This window comes from Littorina saxatilis, linkage group LG6, assembly GCF_037325665.1.
Source record: "Littorina saxatilis isolate snail1 linkage group LG6, US_GU_Lsax_2.0, whole genome shotgun sequence".
Classification (NCBI taxonomy): domain Eukaryota; kingdom Metazoa; phylum Mollusca; class Gastropoda; order Littorinimorpha; family Littorinidae; genus Littorina; species Littorina saxatilis.
In genome coordinates this window covers 8,904,587-8,924,802 of record NC_090250.1, presented here as the reverse complement: position 1 = coordinate 8,924,802, position 20,216 = coordinate 8,904,587, and the positions used below count along the sequence as shown (strand labels likewise).

The following is a 20,216-nucleotide window of genomic DNA, read 5'->3' as shown; positions in this document are numbered from 1 at the left end:
AAACTTGACAAATATTTAATTAATGGTTAAGGGGTATTTCTTTAAGGGAAAAAATACAATTACATGTACAACTTTGTGATTTAATGTTGCATGATCATAATTGAAAAACTTCAAACAATATTTTTTTTCTTTGAACAGTCTTTTTTTTTTGTCATTTCAAAAGATATCATATGTTACATTTGCACACCAAGTACTGATGTGAAGGGGAGTACCAGTGTGTATTTCACCTCGTTTTGTTTGTTTGTTAAATCTGTTTGTTTGTCTGTTGGTTTGTTTGTTTGTTTATTAAATGTTTGTTTAAATCTAAATAACGAAGTGACTGTGGTGAGATGAACAAAGTTGAACAACAACAGAATTCTCTACTCATTCTGTCATTCGTTTGTTTTCAAACAAATGTCAGTTTGCTTGTTTGTTTGTGTGTTTGTTTGTATGTGTGGTTGACCATGCGACCAAAATGGTTCAGATAGCATAACAGGACTTACTTCTATTACTATTTCTTTTCACAATAATTATATCTGCAGTGGAAAGGACAAATATTATGCCCAACAGCTTTAAATAGGTCCCTTTGAAGCTAATCAATAATCAATAGTTTCCCTTGTACAGACAGGATCAAAGAGCTACATTTCTGACTGTTCGATGTTTTTATCCCTGGGCCAATATGCCATAGAGCTATGCCTCGTTGTGGTTTACCTTTTGGGATTGATTTCTGTCTGGAAAAAGGTAAGAACTATAGGATTTTCTAAGCTTAAAGAAAAATCAATACCCTAGTTTCATGGATTCGTTTATTTGTGTGTTAGTCTCTAAATTTTGCCCAAGCGCTTTCATGAATTCAACCCAATTCAATTCAATTCAATAAAACTTTATTGTCTGGATGCAACAAACATAAATGTTTCTTTTGGCTCGTGTACGAGATAACAATTATCACATAAAAACACACTCTCAGAACATATAGACACATAGAAATACACATCAATACACACGTACACATAACCCAAACCACACATATCCATACCCGCACCCTCACATACATCCTCGTACATACTCTCGTTTATCCTTTATAATCACAAATAATCATAAATATGTATCAACAGGAAAATTCATATGTATTTTCTAACAGTTATTAGCATATAGGGCTAGTTTTATGCAACACATATTTCAACAGGGGATTTTATGCAGCAATATCTGGTGGAATTTTATTTTATATTTGATACATAAGAAGATTAACAATTGTAGATATATAGAGATTATTATGTTTTTGTTATGATGTAGACTAGCTTCAATGCTGCAAGTGTTAGTTTTCATAACAATTGTAGATATATAGAGATTATTATGTTTTTGTTATGATGTAGACTAGCTTCAATGCTGCAAGTGTTAGTTTTCATATTTCCCATAAAACAGAAGTGAAAAGTGCATGAGGAGGAATAATTAGTGTAATACAGTGGAACCCCCCTTTTAAGACCTCCAAACATCTGACAAAATCAGGTCTTGAAAAGGATGGAGTCTTAAAATACGGATAGATTTGCAGAGGTTATGAATAAAAAGTCTAAGAAAACGGGATCTTAAAAGGAAGGAAGTTCTAAATTGGGGGGGGGGGGGGGGGGGGGGGGGGTGGTTGTCTTAAAAAATAACACCCACAAAAAATATAACAAGCAGGTGTGAACTAAGCTGTGGTACATAGAGTAGAGCTGTTTACAGCATTTTATGTGGCAGAGGACAGAAATGATACTGAACAAATAAAAAAATGAACAGAACAAAGATATGGGAGGATAAGGCAATGGGCTGGGGTGGATCAAGATATGGGGGGGGGGGATGAGGAGGGGGGGGGGGAGTGTGGCTTTTGGTGCCAGGAACTAATAGAAAGACCAGGTTGATACAGTTACTCACTTACTGCTAGACATACCTGAGGGATCAGAACACCTTTTCTCCGTCTTTGAGGGAAACTGTTGACATTAGAGATTGTATACTTACTGTGGCTATTACCAAAGAAAATTTGCTTCGGTCTGCCATGTAACACAGAGGTAATTGCAATACTTTGACTGTGGAAACTGTTGTGATTTGTGATTTTGATTTTGATCGATAGGGAAGTCCTGTCGCTATAGAGTCATGCAGATTCGGTTTTTACTAATGTTGGTCTTCACCAAAGATAATTTGCTTCCGTCTGCCATGTGACACGGTATTGCAATACTTTGCCTGTGGAAACAGTTGTGATTTGTGATTTCGATCGATTTGGGGACTCCTGACGTTATAGAATCATGCAGATTCGGTTTTATTAATGTTGGTTTGCACCAAAGAATTTACAACTTGCTTCCCTCTGCCATGTGACACTGTATTGCAATACTTTGCCTGTGAAAACAGTTGTGATTTGTGATTTCGATCGATTTGGAGACTCCTGTCGCTATAGAATCATGCACACTGGGTTTTATTAATGTTGGTCTGCTCTGGCATGGCTGTAGTGTAACATATGGGCTGCATTTTATTCTTTTGCTGAGAAAATTGTAGTCAGTGAAGTGTTGAAGTCGATGTGGATTTTCAAGTTGATGCACAGGATTATATTCTTGTGATTTGTTCCTGCTTTAACCTCATGTGACCGTGCATGCTCTGGAATGGATTCCTATATTTAAGTGCATTGATCAAGTAATGTTTTGGCGGGAATTCATAGCCACTAAGGTATTTATTTTATTTGTTCTGCAACTGTTTCACAATATAATTATAACAAAACAAAATGTAACATTCACGTTACGTTTTGTTTTGTGATAAATATAACATTCCAATAACATACCTTTCTTGTTTTTTTATTCAGAGTTTTGGAACGTTGGCAGTCTATTTGATTTTGTATTCTTGTTTCACAATTTGCATTGTTTGAAGTAAGTCAGATCTTCTTCTGCGTTCGTGGGCTGAAACTCTCACGTACACTCGTGTTTTTACACGAGTGGAATTTTACGTGCATGACCGTTTTTCCCCCCGCCATTAAGGCAGCCATACGCCGCTTTCGGAGGAAGCATGCTGGGTATGTTCGTGTTTCTGTAACCCACCGAACTCTGACATGGATTACAGGATCTTTTCCGTGCGCACTTGGTCTTGTGCTTGCGTGTACACACGAAGGGGGATAAGCCACTAGCAGGTCTGCACATAAGTTGACCTGGGAGATCGGAAAAATCTCCACACTTAAACCACCAGGCGACCGCGGCCGGGATTCGAACCCTCGACCTTCCGATTAAGAGGCCGACGTCTTACCACCCCGCCACAGCGCCCGTCTAGTTTTTATTGATGATAACATCAGTACATTTACCAGCACTGTCATTTCTTTTCCGTGTTATTTTAATGTAGTTAATTGAGGCAACCTCATTGTTCACAAATCTTCATTCTTACAAAGTGTGCTTTGGTTATGTAATATATGTCAGCCGTTACCTCTGATTTAATGATAATAATACAATAACTATAATAACTATAATAATGGAACATTTTATAACGCTTCCCCATGTAACCGGAGCCTGAAGGTAATAGAAGGAAGGTGGGGTCACTGAGTACCTTGCAACACTGGGCTAGTCACCGGGGGGCCCGCCCGCCGCATACACCCACAGCTCGAAGCACTTTACAAGTTCAATCCTACAACAACACGACATAAACATATTATACCATTTGCATTAATAATGTCTCAAATAGAAATGGAAAATACTCATACTGTATACATACATACATGCATACACATATTACAAAGTGTATGTATATTATACACACCATTGTCCATTTCTTGGCAGAACACTTTGTAAACATGCTCTTTCGAACACCTCAGTTGAGAGAGAAAGTGTTGGCCTTTTTGCTGGGCAATCACAGTTCAAACAACCCAGACACACTGCTCTGTGTCAGAGTAGATTAGTTTGTTCTGTGGCTTGGAGCTGGCTAATTTATAAGACAGTTACAGGGATAGCATTCAAGAGTAGAAACAAATTGACGCTGTCTGGATAAGGTTTCCGGGCTGCACACTGTGTGATTTTAGAGGAGATACAATGAACCCCCCGTTTAAGATCGCCCGATTTAAGACTCCCTCCCTTTCAATATCCTGTTTTCTTGAATTATTTGTTCATAACCTGTAAATGTACCACCACTTTAAGACTCCCTCCTTTTTAAGACCTCGATCATTTTCTCAGATTTATGATCAAGGTCTTTAACTCATTGTCTCCAAGTACGGATATATCCGTACCCACACATATGGCTCTATCTGACCAGGTACGGATATATTCACTCAGACAGTTAGCTTCAGTCGCTTCCTGTAACGTCCATCTAACGCCTGCATTCCAGCGTGTTGATACCAGTTACTACACAGTTACTACAATTCTGAATGACCTGCTGCAGCACAGCTGGTCTCGGCTAAAAAAAACTTGGCCAACATCGGTGGGGTAGAAAGTCTTAAAGGGGGTTCCACTGTTCATGTGGTTATGTAGCCAAGCCTGGTGCGATGGGCTGGTAGTGGTATTAGCAGACAGTTATAGGTGTGAAGTGTTCATGTAGCCAAGCCTGGTGCGATGGGCTGGTAGTGGTATTAGCAGACAGTTATAGGTGTGAAGTGTTCATGTAGCCAAGCCTGGTGCGATGGGCTGGTAGTGGTATTAGCAGACAGTTATAGGTGTGAAGTGTTCATGTAGCCAAGCCTGGTGCGATGGGCTGGTAGTGGTATTAGCAGACAGTTATAGGTGTGAAGTGTTCATGTAGCCAAGCCTGGTGCGATGGGCTGGTAGTGGTATTAGCAGACAGTTATAGGTGTGAAGTGTTCATGTAGCCAAGCCTGGTGCGATGGGCTGGTAGTGGTATTAGCAGACAGTTATAGGTGTGAAGTGTTCATGTAGCCAAACCTGGTGCGATGGGCTGGTAGTGGTATTAGTAGACAGTTATAGGTGTGAAGTGTTCATGTAGCCAAGCCTGGTGCGATGGGCTGGTAGTGGTATTAGCAGACAGTTATAGGTGTGAAGTGTTCATGTAGCCAAGCCTGGTGCGATGGGCTGGTAGTGGTATTAGCAGACAGTTATAGGTGTGAAGTGTTCATGTAGCCAAGCCTGGTGCGATGGGCTGGTAGTGGTATTAGCAGACAGTTATAGGTGTGAAGTGTTCATGTAGCCAAGCCTGGTGCGATGGGCTGGTAGTGGTATTAGCAGACAGTTATAGGTGTGAAGTGTTCATGTAGCCAAACCTGGTGCGATGGGCTGGTAGTGGTATTAGTAGACAGTTATAGGTGTGAAGTGTTCATGTAGCCAAGCCTGGTGCGATGGGCTGGTAGTGGTATTAGCAGACAGTTATAGGTGTGAAGTGTTCATGTAGCCAAGCCTGGTGCGATGGGCTGGTAGTGGTATTAGCAGACAGTTATAGGTGTGAAGTGTTCATGTAGCCAAGCCTGGTGCGATGGGCTGGTAGTGGTATTAGCAGACAGTTATAGGTGTGAAGTGTTCATGTAGCCAAGCCTGGTGCGATGGGCTGGTAGTGGTATTAGCAGACAGTTATAGGTGTGAAGTGTTCATGTAGCCAAGCCTGGTGCGATGGGCTGGTAGTGGTATTAGCAGACAGTTATAGGTGTGAAGTGTTCATGTAGCCAAGCCTGGTGCGATGGGCTGGTAGTGGTATTAGCAGACAGTTATAGGTGTGAAGTGTTCATGTAGCCAAGCCTGGTGCGATGGGCTGGTAGTGGTATTAGCAGACAGCTATAGGTGTGAAGTGTTCATGTAGCCAAGCCTGGTGCGATGGGCTGGTAGTGGTATTAGCAGACAGCTATAGGTGTGAAGTGTTCATGTAGCCAAGCCTGGTGCGATGGGCTGGTAGTGGTATTAGCAGACAGTTATAGGTGTGAAGTGTTCATGTAGCCAAGCCTGGTGCGATGGGCTGGTAGTGGTATTAGCAGACAGTTATAGGTGTGAAGTGTTCATGTAGTGGTATTAGCAGACAGTTATAGGTGTGAAGTGTTCATGTAGTGGTATCAGCAGACAGTTATAGGTGTGAAGTGTTCATGTAGTGGTATCAGCAGACAGTTATAGGTGTATTAGCAGACAGTTATAGGTGTGAAGTGTTCATGTAGTGGTATTAGCAGACAGTTATAGGTGTGAAGTGTTCATTTTGTTTCAGGAGCTTTAATCATTCAATGTGTTTTTATGTAATCAACTATTGAGGTGAGTCACTCTGTGGAAATGGAGAGGGACTTGGACTGTCTTTAAATGAAGCCAAATTTACTGACGTTATGAACAACAACAAACATATATGGAAAAGTAGAGTTTTAAAAGGGAGAAAATCTTAAAATGTGTGAGTGTGGGGAGGGGGGGGGGTGTCAAAATGGGGTGCCACATACACAAATCTGCAAGGCAAATCCAGGGCATTAGCTGTTCTGACAATAGGATGATAGTTGCCAGGTGTGCTTAGAAAAGAGCGAGGCAATCAACTGATAGCGTGACTCACTGCCCAAGGCCAGTACAGACGGGCCAGACATTCGCAGATTGTGATGTTACTTGGGACACCAGTATTGTTTTCAATTCTGTTTATTCCTTCATTGTTGTATGTGTGTATGTATTTATTCATTTATATATTTGTGACCCTCCACCACGGAATGAGTCGCATATCACCTTTGCATGATTTTCATCATTTTTACACTTTTCTAAAGAGTGTTTTATGCTCTATCCAGTGGTGAAAACCGTTTTAGACTAGAGCGAACACTGTTTGAGTTTAAGCATGTGACTAAGGTGACCCTCACACTGTTACCAGACACTCCCCGGACTTATATTAAGCCTAGCGCAGAACCGCACGAGGTGACATGCGACTCATTTCGTGGTGGAGGGTCACATTTGTTCATGCATTTCTTTCTTTAGTTAGTTCTTCATTCTTTCATTCATTTAGCTATAGTTATTCCTTTATTTATTCAGTCATCTGAATTTACTTCTTTATTTATTGATCTCCTTATTTATCTCTTCATTCATTCATTTCTTTTTGTTCGTCAGATGGAAACGTCTGTCTCCTCGATGAAAGTGGCAGTGCCGGCCCTTAGGTCCTCTAGACTGCCGGAGAGTTTTTGGGCTACTCGGGTGGGGTCTGGCTAGCTCCTCTTTCTAAGCGCCGCGTAGAGCGGACAGGACTGCAGCAGAATTGTTGTTTTATTTCTGGCTGCCTGGTCTTGCAGGGGCACTGCTCCATATGGCTGATTATTCATTATTATTATTCTTCTTCTTCGTTCATGGGCTGAAACTCCCACGTTCACTCATGTACTTGCACGAGTGGATTTTTACATGTATGACCGTTTTGCCCTGCCATTCAGGCAGCATACGCCGGTTTCGGGGAGATTGTTCATTCATTTATGTGTTCATTCTTTTATTCACTCTTTGATTTCTCCATCCTTTTTTCATTTTCCAGAAATACGTCCCACGCGGGTCAAGACACTGCGCGTGAAGCGGCGTTCCAGCGCGCCATGACGCTGATGACCACTCGATGCGATGACAAGGATGCTGCGGTGGACGCAGGGGGGGTGTACAGCAAGGCGATCGACGGTACTTACGGCCCCAAGTGTCCGCAGTACTTCTACGTCCAGCAGTGCACGCCTAAGCCCATGGCTCCCCTTAAGGTAAGAATCTTAAACCCCCCTCCCCCCCCCCAAAAAAAAAAAAATGTTTGTTTTCGATGTAAAATCAAAAAAAATTAGGGTTTGTAGTTACTTTGAAAAATAAAAGTCTTCTTTTTTAAAGTTTTTTTTTTATTTACACACTTTTTTGGTCGAAAATCGTACGAGCTGTGTCCCCTGGATGTCGGGGGATAGTAACTGAAAAAATTCCTTGTAAAGTCTGCAAAATTGAGTTTTGTCATACTTTTTATTTTTAGGGTCAAAATTGATTGTGGGGTTGGGAGGAAAAAGGGTGCAAAAAGGGTTGCAATGCTTGTTTATTTCAATGAATGTTAATCTCTCAAGGTGAGAATCTATCAAATGATGCAGAACGCTATTTTTAGATTTGAGAAACAAAGGGACATAATCGCTCTAAATACAGACAACATGTGCAACAAGAGTAAGTGAGAGTTAAACGGGACCTGCAGTCTCCTTAGAGAATAAGCAATGAATGTATTTTTGGTTATTTTGTAACTGTTTTATTACATTGTTTGTACTTTATAATAAAAAGAAAACACACCAGTAACCTGGTTAGGTACGTTTATATTATCTATAATTGTTTGTACTGTATATATGCACACAACATATCTTGGGTTTTTCCAGGCCTGGAGGGGTTACCATGGCAACATTTACTTTGAGCCAATGAACATCCATAAAGTAAGAGGAGGCAAGAGGGCGGACAGCGCGGCAGATTCCTACGCCACCCGCAAACCCACCCCATCCTGCAAGTCGGCTAGTAGCAGACGCACACGGACCATGACGCCCGCCAGCCGATCACGTGCCTTGGTGCCAGTCAGCAATGGAGACGAAGGCAGTGTTGTGGTGAGTTCATGATCTAAGTCTTATCAGAGCAATAGATGATATTCGGAAATATTTTTATGGGTTGTTCAGAAGAGTTGTTTTTTCTAGCTTTTCTTTGCTTTTCCATTGTAACACTAAGGTCTTCTTCTTCTTCTTCTTGGCGTTCGCAGAGGTTACACAATCAGTCCAGCACTGGTGATAAATGTTGTCGTTTTCTCCAACTCCTGTCGACTGCCGTATAGTTTGGTCTGCAAGGGAGTTGGTGACGGCCACACTTCTTTTCGTTCCTCATCTAGTAAGGGACATCGCTGTAAGATGTGTTCCGCTGTTTGGTCCTCTTGACCGCAGGCACAGGTTGGTGATGGCGCCAGCTTGAACTTTCGGTTCATGTGAGCATTGAGCCTGTTGTGGCCAGTACGCAGCCTGATGAGGTTGACTTGCTGCTCTCTGGACATTGTGTGGTAGTCATCTCTGTTTGTCCTTGGCCTCATCAATGCCTTGATGATTGTCTTCTGCTCACTAAAGCTGACACTGTTTTCAGGTTGGTCTTCCACGGCTCCTTCTTTTGCCAGCTCATCTGCCCTTTCATTTCCTGGTATCCCACAGTGTGCTGGTATCCACTGGAGGACAACTCTTCTGGTTTGTCTGACCATCTGTAATGCTTTGGCCAGCTGTGGGAGTTTGTCGTTCTCTAGGGCCTGAAGGACTGAAAGGGCGTCCGAGAGGAAGACAACTTGACACTAAGGTAAGCTGCACATATCATGGATGTTTTGATTTCAAAATCACGCAAATCATAACAAGACCTGACTTGTGTTTCAGACAACGGGAGAGGGACAGATTAATCCCTCACGCAGCACCACTCGTCAGACCATCAAGCGCGGCCCCACGTCGGCAAAAAGCAGAACAAGCTCCCGATCGGTGGCCGCCATTTCTCAGCACCACGTTCTCTACCTGGACAAGCAAGTGGTCATCCGGCAGGACAACTCGGCCATACACGAAGAACTGGACGTCATCGAGAAGCAGCAAGCCACGGGAAGTCTCAACGTCCACTCACGCCGACATTTCCCTCAAGACCTACGAGCAAGAGTGGGAAGGTCTGGCGCCAGCTCAGCCAAGTTCGACCGCATCTGCAGAGGTTCCGTAGCCCACACGCTGAGGCGAGCAAAAAGCGGAGGTCCTTTGGGGAACAGTATGAGCAGGAGCGTTCCTCAGCAGCAACAACAGCAACAACAGAGGCCGAGAAATCAGAAAAACACATATCCCGCCTTGGGAAGTAAAAGTCACACGGAGCTCATCATCGTCGGGGACAAGTTCGCTCCGGCTGCGGCCATGTCCCCGCTGCTCCGTACGCAGACGCAGTTCTCGCAAAGCAGCCAGCGTGTTACCGTGAACTCTCCTGACCTTTACGGGGCCTTCGAGCGTCTACCCCCTCTGGAGCAGGTTCGCATTAGCTTGCGCCAGATGGACGCCAGTGGGGATGACTCGCTGGCTGCGAGAGTGTCGACGCCTTACACCTTTGGGTCCAATGTTGGGGTGGTGGAGTTGAAACCATTCATCAAGTACAGTCCTGATGTGAAAGCGCAGTACAACCGACAGATAAAATTTGACTGATAATATAAGAAAACTTTAATGTCCATAATTCATAATACATTCCTTTCCACACCACGTGCATATTGCATTGCTTTCGGAACAGAGACATAAAGACAACGATTAAAAAAGCGAATTGTTTTGGGGGAACTTGAAAGTTCTGTGGACATGAAAAAACTTTGTTGAAACCATTCGTCAAATACAGTCCTGATGTGATTATGTTCTTGTGGAAAGTCCTTTGTTTTCTGGACATGACAAAAATGTGTTGAAACCATTCATCAAGTACAGTCCTGATGTGAAAATGCAGTACAACTAGCAGATTAAATTCTTCTGATAAGATAAGAAAACTTTAATGTCCATAATTCATAGTTATACACACATATGGAAAAAAACTTTGTTGAAAATATTTGTCAAATACAGTCGTTATGTGAATGCTTGCACTTTAACCGGTAGATAAAATTATACTGATGTGAATTGTTCTTTTGGAACTTGAAAGTATGTTCTCTGGACATGGTGAAAATGTCTTGAGGCCATTCATCCCGATATTGAGAAAGAGAACTGTTTTTGTGGAACTTGAAAGTTCTGTGGACGATTCTGTGCAACTTGACTGCCCTAAGAGAAAAGATATAATGTTCACAAGGGATTGCATTTTTTCCATGGAGCATGACTCATGACGTTGATCACAGCTGGCAGAGAAAAGCACAGCTGTTCATCTTCAGGCGGTCTACATGTGACCATGCATCTCACTTCTAATCTGTCAAAATGCGTTCTTATTCTGTTGCGATCGATGCGCTGTGTTTTGCTTTCTTCAAGAGGCTAACTAATGGATTTGGTGAAATTATTTATGTATTCATATATGCTTTCAACAAGGCACCTGATCAACATGGATGTCAGACTGAAGGAAATTGATGTCATCGTGGAATTTTCGCGTAACTCGATTCTTGGCAATTTTGATGTTTTTGAGCTTTAGACTATAAGTAAATCATTCTCCATGAAACATGTTCTCTTAAATACGATTGACAATGCATGATTTAACATTCTTTTATCTTACTATTCATACCAAGAATGAATATAAACACTATTTCATAATAAAAATAATCAGTTTTGTCTTTCTCCTGAAAGGCTGTTTAAAACCAGTTATGCCAAAACTCCACGACGACATCGTAATATTACTCTGTGTGAAGAAATATATCCTCGGGTATGGTTACATGTCTAAACAATCAGCATTATTAATAATTAGGAACATCATTTATTCTCTTTGAATTATAATGTTTATTTAAAAAAATGTGTACCTGCAGCATTAAATTGATTGGTGATCTACCTGCTTTTACAGAAAGCTGTAATGCCTGTTCTGTCATGCAGTTGTAACATTACCATTACATTTCAGATCTGCATGTTGCTGTATATATGTATGCCCAGCGGCCTTAAAATGATCAGTGCCTCAAGACTCAAAGATTTTACTGTCCTTATATAAACAAGGAAAATTGTCTCGCAGTGTCAGGCATTTTTATCTCGTTAACTAACAGTAAAGAATTGCACTAAAAACATCCAAGACTTTCTAAGCAATCACTTACGGAAACATACACACCGACTTCAGAATTTACTTTTGTTTCATTATGTCAGGCATTTACATTTCTTTCCATCATGCCAAACAGCCGTGTTCTCAAAAACAGGTTAGATTAGGTAATTCTAATTTTAGAAAGTGCTCCAGTTACAGTATTATATAAAAAAAGGTTTATTAGAATTTAACTTGCCTTATTTTTAATGTGCATTTACATCTTTGATCTGTTGTACATTTCAGTTTTCTCAAATTTGTTTTAACAGTGAGAATGCTGAAAATGTAATGCTGACCTTTCCTATTGAAGTGTTTAATTATTAATGCCTTACATTTCATCTATGCTCAATCGTGCAGTTCACTTAATTACTAAGTGTTGGGTGCTGTTAACAATTGTGATTTTTGTATTATTTCTTTTTTGTGTGTGTTAATACTGTTTTGGTTGTTTTTCAGGACAACCTTGTTGTTTTGTTGTTGTTGTTTTAGATGTACGTATAGGTGGGAGTAATCTTAACAAAAATGTGTAGGAAATTATTTCTGTTAATAGTTAGCTTTGTGTTTTAAAAACAGTATTCTGAAAACAAGCCTGTGATAAGAAATAAAATATATCAGCTAAACCTGTGATAAAGTCAATATTATTTTTGTTTTAAATACTGCACATTTTTGTACATTTTATTAATCTCAACTGATTTGTTTTTAAATCTCTGATAATTTTTGATTTCTTGTCAAATAACCAAGTGAAAAATGTGCTGAAGTTCATTTTGGTGATATATAACTGTTTGTATCACAGTGTGTTTGTGTGTGTGTGGGTGTGTGATTTGTGCGTGTGCATGTGCATGTGTGCATACATGTATAAGCTCTCCATGTCAGTTGTTACAACAGTAGCAATAAATGATTATTAATGGATAAAAAAGAAACACATTATTTGACAACATGCACCCTTATAATGGGATCCAGAAAATTCAGTCAATGGATCCAGAATATTCTCCATGGTTCCTGAGCATTCACACAGAGAGAATATTACATGGCAAGCTGTGTTGTACCACATTTACAAAATGTTATCTTTTTAAATATTGAAATGCGACCAAAAGGGATGCCATAAAGAATTCTGTTTATCCTTTATACCAGCTGTACTTGCGTACGTGCCTTCTGCTTCAAACATTCTGGCGTGGATGCGTCCAAATTGAAGATGCTTCTTATGGAAATCTTGATCTCTTTCAAAGCCTTGTGCCTAGAAAGTATAGCGTGACATGTTAGTTCTACAAATTCTTCCAAGAAAAACATCTAGCTCAAAAATGTTTCCAGAATGACATTTGTCTCTGTGTTTGCAGGCCACATCATTGCAGAAGTGAGGATTGGGGTGGGGAAGGGGTCCCAGATCAGGGGATGGGAGAGCACTGCCGACATAGCTGACAAGGAAATATTGTCACATTTTGGAACGAACAATCAGAGATCGAACCTCATGATTTAGATTTTATGCAATATCTCAATATATATTATATATTTGCCATTTTACATAGCTGACAAGAAAATATTGTCACAGTTTGGAATGAACAATTAGAGATCGAACCCCATGATTTAGATTTTATGCAATATCTCAATATATAATATATATTTGCCATTTTACTAATTCAGGTTGGTTATTGGTTTTTCATATCCCTTCAACCTATGATGTATTTGGTTGTTGGGGACTGCTAGTTCAGAGTTTTATACTCTGCCAAATGACACATACAAGAACACAACAGAGTAGTTTTTCTAACATCAACTTTATTCATAACATCGGTCACAACAAATGACACTGCAATTCTTTTATCACAGTTAAATGGACGGAAACACAAGTTTTCTGGTTGATTTTTACACTGTAAAATAACATCAACATTTAAACATTTCCAATAGAGAAAATACACAAGCTGAGGCGATGAAGTTCTTATTTGTGACCCTCCACTACGGAATGAGTCGCATGTCACCTTTGCATGATTTTTATATTTGTACATTTTCCTAACGAGTTTGTTATGCTCTATCCAGTGGTGAAACCCGTTTTATAAAAGAGCGAAAACTGTTTGAGTTATAAGCCTGTGATTAAGGTGACCCTTACACAGTTACCAGACACTCCCCGGACTTATATTAAGCCTAGCGCAGAACCGCGTGAGGTGACATGCGACTCATTTCGTGGTGGAGGGTCACATTTAATAATTCTTACTTGATATGGAGATTTGAGAGATCTCAGTTTTGAACATAGAATAGGGTGATGATGTAAAGATTTACTTACAAAGACAGACTAGTAATTCATCACTCTAAAACAGTTGATATGTGTTGCTTTCACCGAGTCTTCTCAGTCTACTCACACATTAAATGATTAACAGTTCTTAAAATAATACGTGAAGCCTTTAAACCAAACACAAACAAACCAAATTTTTAAAAGAAACAATTAAGCTACCATATGGCAAACATGTTCAATACCATGGCAAAATACATACTCATACATATCACCAACCAAACAACTCATATCTAGCTTTATTCAAGTAAGATTTTTGTAAATGGTGTTACAACAAAGTACAATATTATCACAGACCATTAGTCGGTTATGAATACAGCAATGTTGATATGTTGCAAGCTTCAAAACTGATGTAATTTTGATACCGTTAATGACTTGTAAAGTCACAAATGATTTCTTTCTTGGAATGTTATTGTGTACCTCAACCAGGCTTTTGTCTGAACAAATGACATCATCCCAACCTCACCATTCATCTTCATTTCATTTTTTTTTTTTTTCATTTTCATTACTTTATTGTCACTTGTCCCATCGCTGTGAAATTCGGGTCGCTTCCTCGCAGTGGAAAGCTAGCAGCAACGGAGTCGCGCTACCCAGGTGTCTGCGTGTTTAGGTGTATTCAGCCACCTGCACTTATGGCAGAATGACCAAGGTCTTTTACGTGCCATTGTGATGACACGGGGGTGGGACATGGCTTCCGTCTCTGGGTCTGCACATAAAGTTGACCCGTGTCCGTCCCGGCCCGAATTCGAACCTGCGACCTTCCGATCACAAGTCCAGTGCTCTACCACCTGAGCTACCGGGCCCCATTTGGAATGTTGTGTACCTCAAATAAGCCTTCCCTTTCACCAAAACAAATGACATCATCCCAACCTCACAATTGATCTTCATTTGGAATGTTGTGTACCTCAAACAAGCCTTCCCTTTCACCTAAACAAATGGAATCAGCCCAACCTCACCATTCTTTAGTTGGAGATAAAATGTTGGTTTATTTGGAATGAACTCTTCACCACACACAAAGATAAGGAAAGGCAAGCAGAACAGAAAGGAAGAAAAATGAAAGAGCATTAAAGACAAAGTCTCTAAATCTTGTGTCAAACAAACAAGTCCCAAACTCCTGAAATAACACAGCCAAAAACATTTCACAAAAGAAAAGCAGTGGAAAAACCTTTGTCACTTTTAAGCAACAACTAACACCATTTTTTGTCAAAAAGTACATTCAAGACAAAGTCCCTAAATCTTTTGTCACACAAAAAAGAGCCCCAAAACATCCAATTCCTGAAACATAACAGCCAAAAATATTTCACAAAAGAAAAGAGAGACAAAAACGTTGTCCCGTTTTAGCAACAACTTACACAAAATGTTCCACAGTAATCTCCAAGAGACAAAAACATTGTCGCTTTTTTGCAACAACTAACACAAAACGTTCCACACAAATGTTCAACAGAATGGCCGCCCACAGCACAGCACAGCACAGCACTGCACATATACATGTAGTGTGAACACGAACACGACATTAACTATACACTCTTGAGGAAGAGGGCAGCACCACACTGCAACCACTGGTTGATGTTTCCGCCACAAGGCACCTCTAGACGAGACACGATGCGTTCGCGCGTGATGTCGAAGTAAATCGGCAGCGAGATGGTCTCCTCTCCACTGTACGGGTCTTGGGCATCCTGAAAATAAAACAAAAGAAAAAATGAGAGGCTCTCACGTATACATCTTTTTAAATAAACCTTTTTCAAGCTCTGCTCAGACAAACAACGGCTAAAAAAAAACTGTGCAAAATTACGATCTTAAGACCTGATTTGTTCAGATTTTTGGAGGACTTAAAATTTATCTCATTTCTTTCTACACACTGACCTTGGCCACCCAGGCAACGGCGCAGGGAGGGATGGCGGACACACTGGGGGAATCATGCTGGTTCTCGGACAGGCGCGTGCCGTCAAAGCTGCAGCCCTCCAGCTGAATGCCGCCTAGCTTGATGGGGAGCTTGGCACCCTGGATACCGCCACGCCAGCTGCTGACGAACTTCAGGCTATCCATCGAGCAGCCCAACTCTCTGTGGGGAACAGATTACAACATGAAAAGTTATGGAAATTATGACATCCAAAAACAAATAGACAGATAATTTTCCAAAATTCAGAATCAAAAAACAAAGAAGAAAAAAATCAAAAATAACCTACCATTTTTGTCAGCATTTGAACAGGTAATGAGCAGTACCCCACATGTTTTTCATAACGATTCCGTCTAACAACAAAATATTGCACTCTAGTGTAAAGCCTACCATATTATTGGTGTATACAGTATCATGTCTCTCGCTGTCCGGGCTGACAGTATTTCTGTGTGATCAATAAGATGATGAAAGAAAGAAAAACACGACAATTTCCCTGTAATCTATAACAGCAACAGCAAAATCAAAATATAATTTTCACCCACCTCGCTGTCTGCTGCCTAAGAGCGTTCAGGAAAGTGTCGGGACGGAAGAGTTCGGAGAGATCCAGCGTGTCGCGGAGCAGGGATCCATTCTCCGCCTTATCCACCCAGGCCTGGATGGCGGACGCACGGGCGATGAGACCCTTCAGGTACTGGATGGGTTCCTCTGGTCCGTCCCACTGCTTCAGCCAGCTCATCGGTGTCTGTGGAGAACAGAGAGAAAGACACATTGAGATATTTTGAGGCAAGCTTCAGGGAAAGTAAGCTCATTTGTGTCTGTGGAAAAGAGAGACACTGAGATGCTGGCTTTTTCCCGGCAAGCTACTGTACTTGCCATATCTAAACACAGGGAAAGTATAAGCTCATAGATTTCTGATTGATTGTCTGATCACAATAATTCCAAGCTCTCGCGACCTTCAAAGCATGAAAAAGCATATAATTCCAAGCTCTCACGACCTTCAAAGCATGAAAAAGCATATAATTCCAAGCTCTCACGACCTTCAAAGCATGAAAAAGCATATAATTCCAAGCTCTCACGACCTTCAAAGCATGGAAAAGCATACAATTCCAAGCTCTCGCGACATTCAAAGCATGAAAAAGCATATAATTCCAAGCTCTCGCCACCTTCAAAGCATAGAAAAGTACGTGGGATGGATATCTCGTATGAGCTGCTCAGATTCCAAATCAGCATTCCAAGATCTCACAATCTCTCGCAAATGTCAAAGCATGGCAAAGGATAAAGCACTGATATCTCGCGAGAGCTGCAAAGGCTGATGTTCGTAGTTCTCACAACTTTCAAAGCATAACAAACAGCATGTCTTTCGAATATCTCACGAGAGCTACTCAGATTCAAAAGTGGTCTATTCTATTACCTTCGTGCACATGCACTATTCTTACCTCCTGCTCCAAAAGAGCAGCTGCCAGCTTCTGTACTTCCGATGTCAAGAGTTGCGTGCCCCTGATGACCTTGGACAGGGCGGCAAGAGAGGCGTGGATGGATTGGACGAGCTTGATGCCGTTGTAACGTTCCAGCAAGAGGAAAGCCAGCGTCGGTGACTGGTTGCCAGACTTGTCCGTTGGCATGGCGATCTTCAGTTGTATGAGGTTGCTTCCCTGAGAAAAGAACAACGCATATGTATTACACTGCTTTAAACAATTTTGCTGGAACTCTATCAATTTAGCTATGTTTTACCAAAGTTTATGTATGGTACGCCATATGCCATGGTATACACTGTGCAGTTGAACCTTCCTGTTAAGACCCTCGAATTTAGACCTTGCCTTTTCAGATTTTGTGTTCAAAACCATTGTAAATGTACTTCCATTTTAGGAATCCCTCTTTTTCAAAACAATCCTTTCTCAGAGTGTTGAAAGTCTTTACAGGACACTGTACTTTAACTGAAATAATTCACAGCCGGACACTCACCGTGTTGAGTTTCTTCCACAGGTTGAGCACAGGACTCAGTTCAGTTGCCCACACCTCCTTGTCGAAGCGACTGGCCTTGACGTCCGCACGCTGCAGGATTCTCAGTTGGGAGATGACCTGGGCACTGATGATGCGCTGGGCCGAGCGCTCGATGTTCTCCGGCAAACCAAAGTACGCCGGCTTGTCAAACTCCGGCAGGCTGGCGATCACCTCTTGGTAGTCCTGCAAAGATGATGGAGAAATGATTAATTTGCTGCTGGGATAGACGATGTTCAGAAATAACTCTGTTGGCTCATGTGGTAACATTCGTCTCACTAAAAGCAGGAGTATTCACTCTTTCACTACCCATACATACAAACCCGACAGAGTAATTTCCGAACATCGCTAAAAAGTAGCTTTGAACACAGCAGACCGAAACATCTACCAGTCTGATCAAAGAATTCTGAAAATAAATCTGTCCAGATTTGTATGTGTTGTGGAAGAGTGAATACCCTTGCTTTTAGTGAGACAAACAATCCACACGAGCTCGGACGTCCACATGTTTCAGGCACTACCCCTTGCTAGTGACTGGCCTGTAGTGTCACGAGGGGAGCATGTGTGGATTGTTTGTCTCACTTAAAGCAAGGGTATTCACTCTTTCACAGGGCGGGGATGTAGCTCAGTCGGTAGCGCGCTGGATTTGTATCCAGTTGGCCGCTCTCAGCGTGAGTTCGTCCCCACGTTCGGCGAGAGATTTATTTCTCAGAGTCAACTTTGTGTGCAGACTCTCCTCGGTGTCCGAACACCCCCGTGTGTACACGCAAGCACAAGACCAAGTGCGCACGAAAAAGATCCTGTATATCCATGTCAGAGTTCGGTGGGTTATAGAAACACGAAAATACCCATCATGCTTCCTCCGAAAGCGGCGTATGGCTGCCTAAATGGCGGGGTAAAAACGGTCATACACGTAAAAGCCGTGGGAGTTTCAGCCCATGAACGAACAAACAAACAAAAAAACTCTTTCATAACCCATACAAATATGACAGAGTTATTTCCAGAATGTGTCGATTAGACTGGTAGAAGTTTTGGTCTGCTGTGTTCCAAGCTAGCAATGTTCGGAAATAACTCCGTCAATTCTTATGGGTTGTGAAAAAATGAACACTCTTGCCTTTATTGAGACAAAGTTTTACAATGACATTCTAGGCCAGCCACTAGCGAGGAGTGTGTATACAACTTCTGGACAAGGAGCATGTGGGGAAAGCTTGCCTCACTAAATGCTACAGCATTCACTGTTTCACAACCCATACAAACCCAACCGAGTTATTCCACAATTCGTCTACAATAGAAACATAAAATATCAAAGCTTTCAGTTTCAGAACCTTGCTTATTTGAACAGAGGGAATATATCTTCAAGGGATTCTTCTAATTTTTCATCTTCTGGTTTCAAGTAATTGTTATTCAGATCATTTCAGCAAGAAGAAAGTTGCACCTTCCGGTTAAATTCGATTTATACGTAGATAAGTTTACCCTGATGTTTGTGGACGTCGGCATTCTGAGCGGTCCCAGGCGCTTGTTCTTGCCCTGAGCGTTGATGACCCCCGGCTCAAAGAACTGACGCAGGTAGGAGTTCAGTACACGCATGTCAAACGGGTTGTCCACTCGCCCGCCGTAGATCGCAAACTCGTACAAGCCGTGGACAAAGTTCCAGGGAAGATCCTTGCCTGTTGCAGCAAATGAAAGATTCAGTTCATTCAGAAAAATAAAATAAAACAAGAAGGGCAAAGCCCATACGACTCACATGCTTGACCTTGACCTTTACATGACCTTGACCTTCAGGGTCAAGGTCAAATAACTAAACCTAGCAATGACATCATACACTAAGAACTGCTTTACACATTTTTCCTACCAAAATACATGTGACCTTGACCCAAGGTCAAGGTCATCCAAGGTCATGCAACACAAAGCTGTTAATTCAAGACATAGGAAGTACAATGGTGCTTATTGGCTCTTTCTACCATGAGATATGGTCACTTTTAGTGGTTCACTACCTTATTTTGGTCACATTTCATAAGGGTCAAAGTGACCTTGACCTTGATCATATGTGACCAAATGTGTCTCATGATGAAAGCATAACATGTGCCCCACATAATTTTTAAGTTTGAAACAGTTATCTTCCATAGTTCAGGGTCAAGGTCACTTTAAAATATGTATACAATCCAACTTTGAAGAGCTCCTGTGACCTTGACCTTGAAGCAAGGTAAACCAAACTGGTATCAAAAGATGGGGCTTACTTTGCCCTATATATCATATATAGGTGAGGTATTCAATCTCAAAAACTTCAGAGAAAATGGGAAAAATGTGAAAAATAGCTGTTTTTTAGACAACATTTATGGCCCCTGCGACCTTGACCTTGAAGCAAGGTCAAGATGCTATGTATGTTTTTTGGGGCCTTGTCATCATACACCATCTTGCCAAATTTGGTACTGATAGACTGAATAGTGTCCAAGAAATATCCAACGTTAAAGTTTTCTGGACG

General features: G+C 41.3%; 2 protein-coding genes across 2 annotated transcripts in view; one reads left to right on the top strand and one right to left on the bottom strand.

Moving 5' to 3' along the window:
• Positions 1-12,351, top strand: part of LOC138968422 (uncharacterized) — a 22,772-nt gene extending 10,421 nt beyond the window's left edge. The window contains exons 3-5 of the mRNA XM_070341002.1: positions 7,381-7,588; positions 8,228-8,446; positions 9,245-12,351. Of these exons, the coding sequence (XP_070197103.1) occupies positions 7,381-7,588; positions 8,228-8,446; positions 9,245-10,036 (1,219 nt within the window). The 3' untranslated portion in view covers positions 10,037-12,351. The remainder of the gene's footprint in view (positions 1-7,380; positions 7,589-8,227; positions 8,447-9,244) is intronic.
• Positions 12,352-14,325: 1,974 nt separating this feature from the next.
• Positions 14,326-20,216, bottom strand: part of LOC138968419 (cytoplasmic dynein 2 heavy chain 1-like) — a 124,884-nt gene continuing 118,993 nt past the window's right edge. Inside the window, exons 73-78 of the mRNA XM_070340997.1 lie at positions 19,208-19,401; positions 17,702-17,923; positions 17,176-17,391; positions 16,282-16,481; positions 15,706-15,904; positions 14,326-15,518 (exon numbers count right to left, since the gene is read on the bottom strand). Coding sequence (XP_070197098.1) covers positions 15,360-15,518; positions 15,706-15,904; positions 16,282-16,481; positions 17,176-17,391; positions 17,702-17,923; positions 19,208-19,401 — 1,190 coding nt within the window. The 3' untranslated portion in view covers positions 14,326-15,359. The remainder of the gene's footprint in view (positions 15,519-15,705; positions 15,905-16,281; positions 16,482-17,175; positions 17,392-17,701; positions 17,924-19,207; positions 19,402-20,216) is intronic.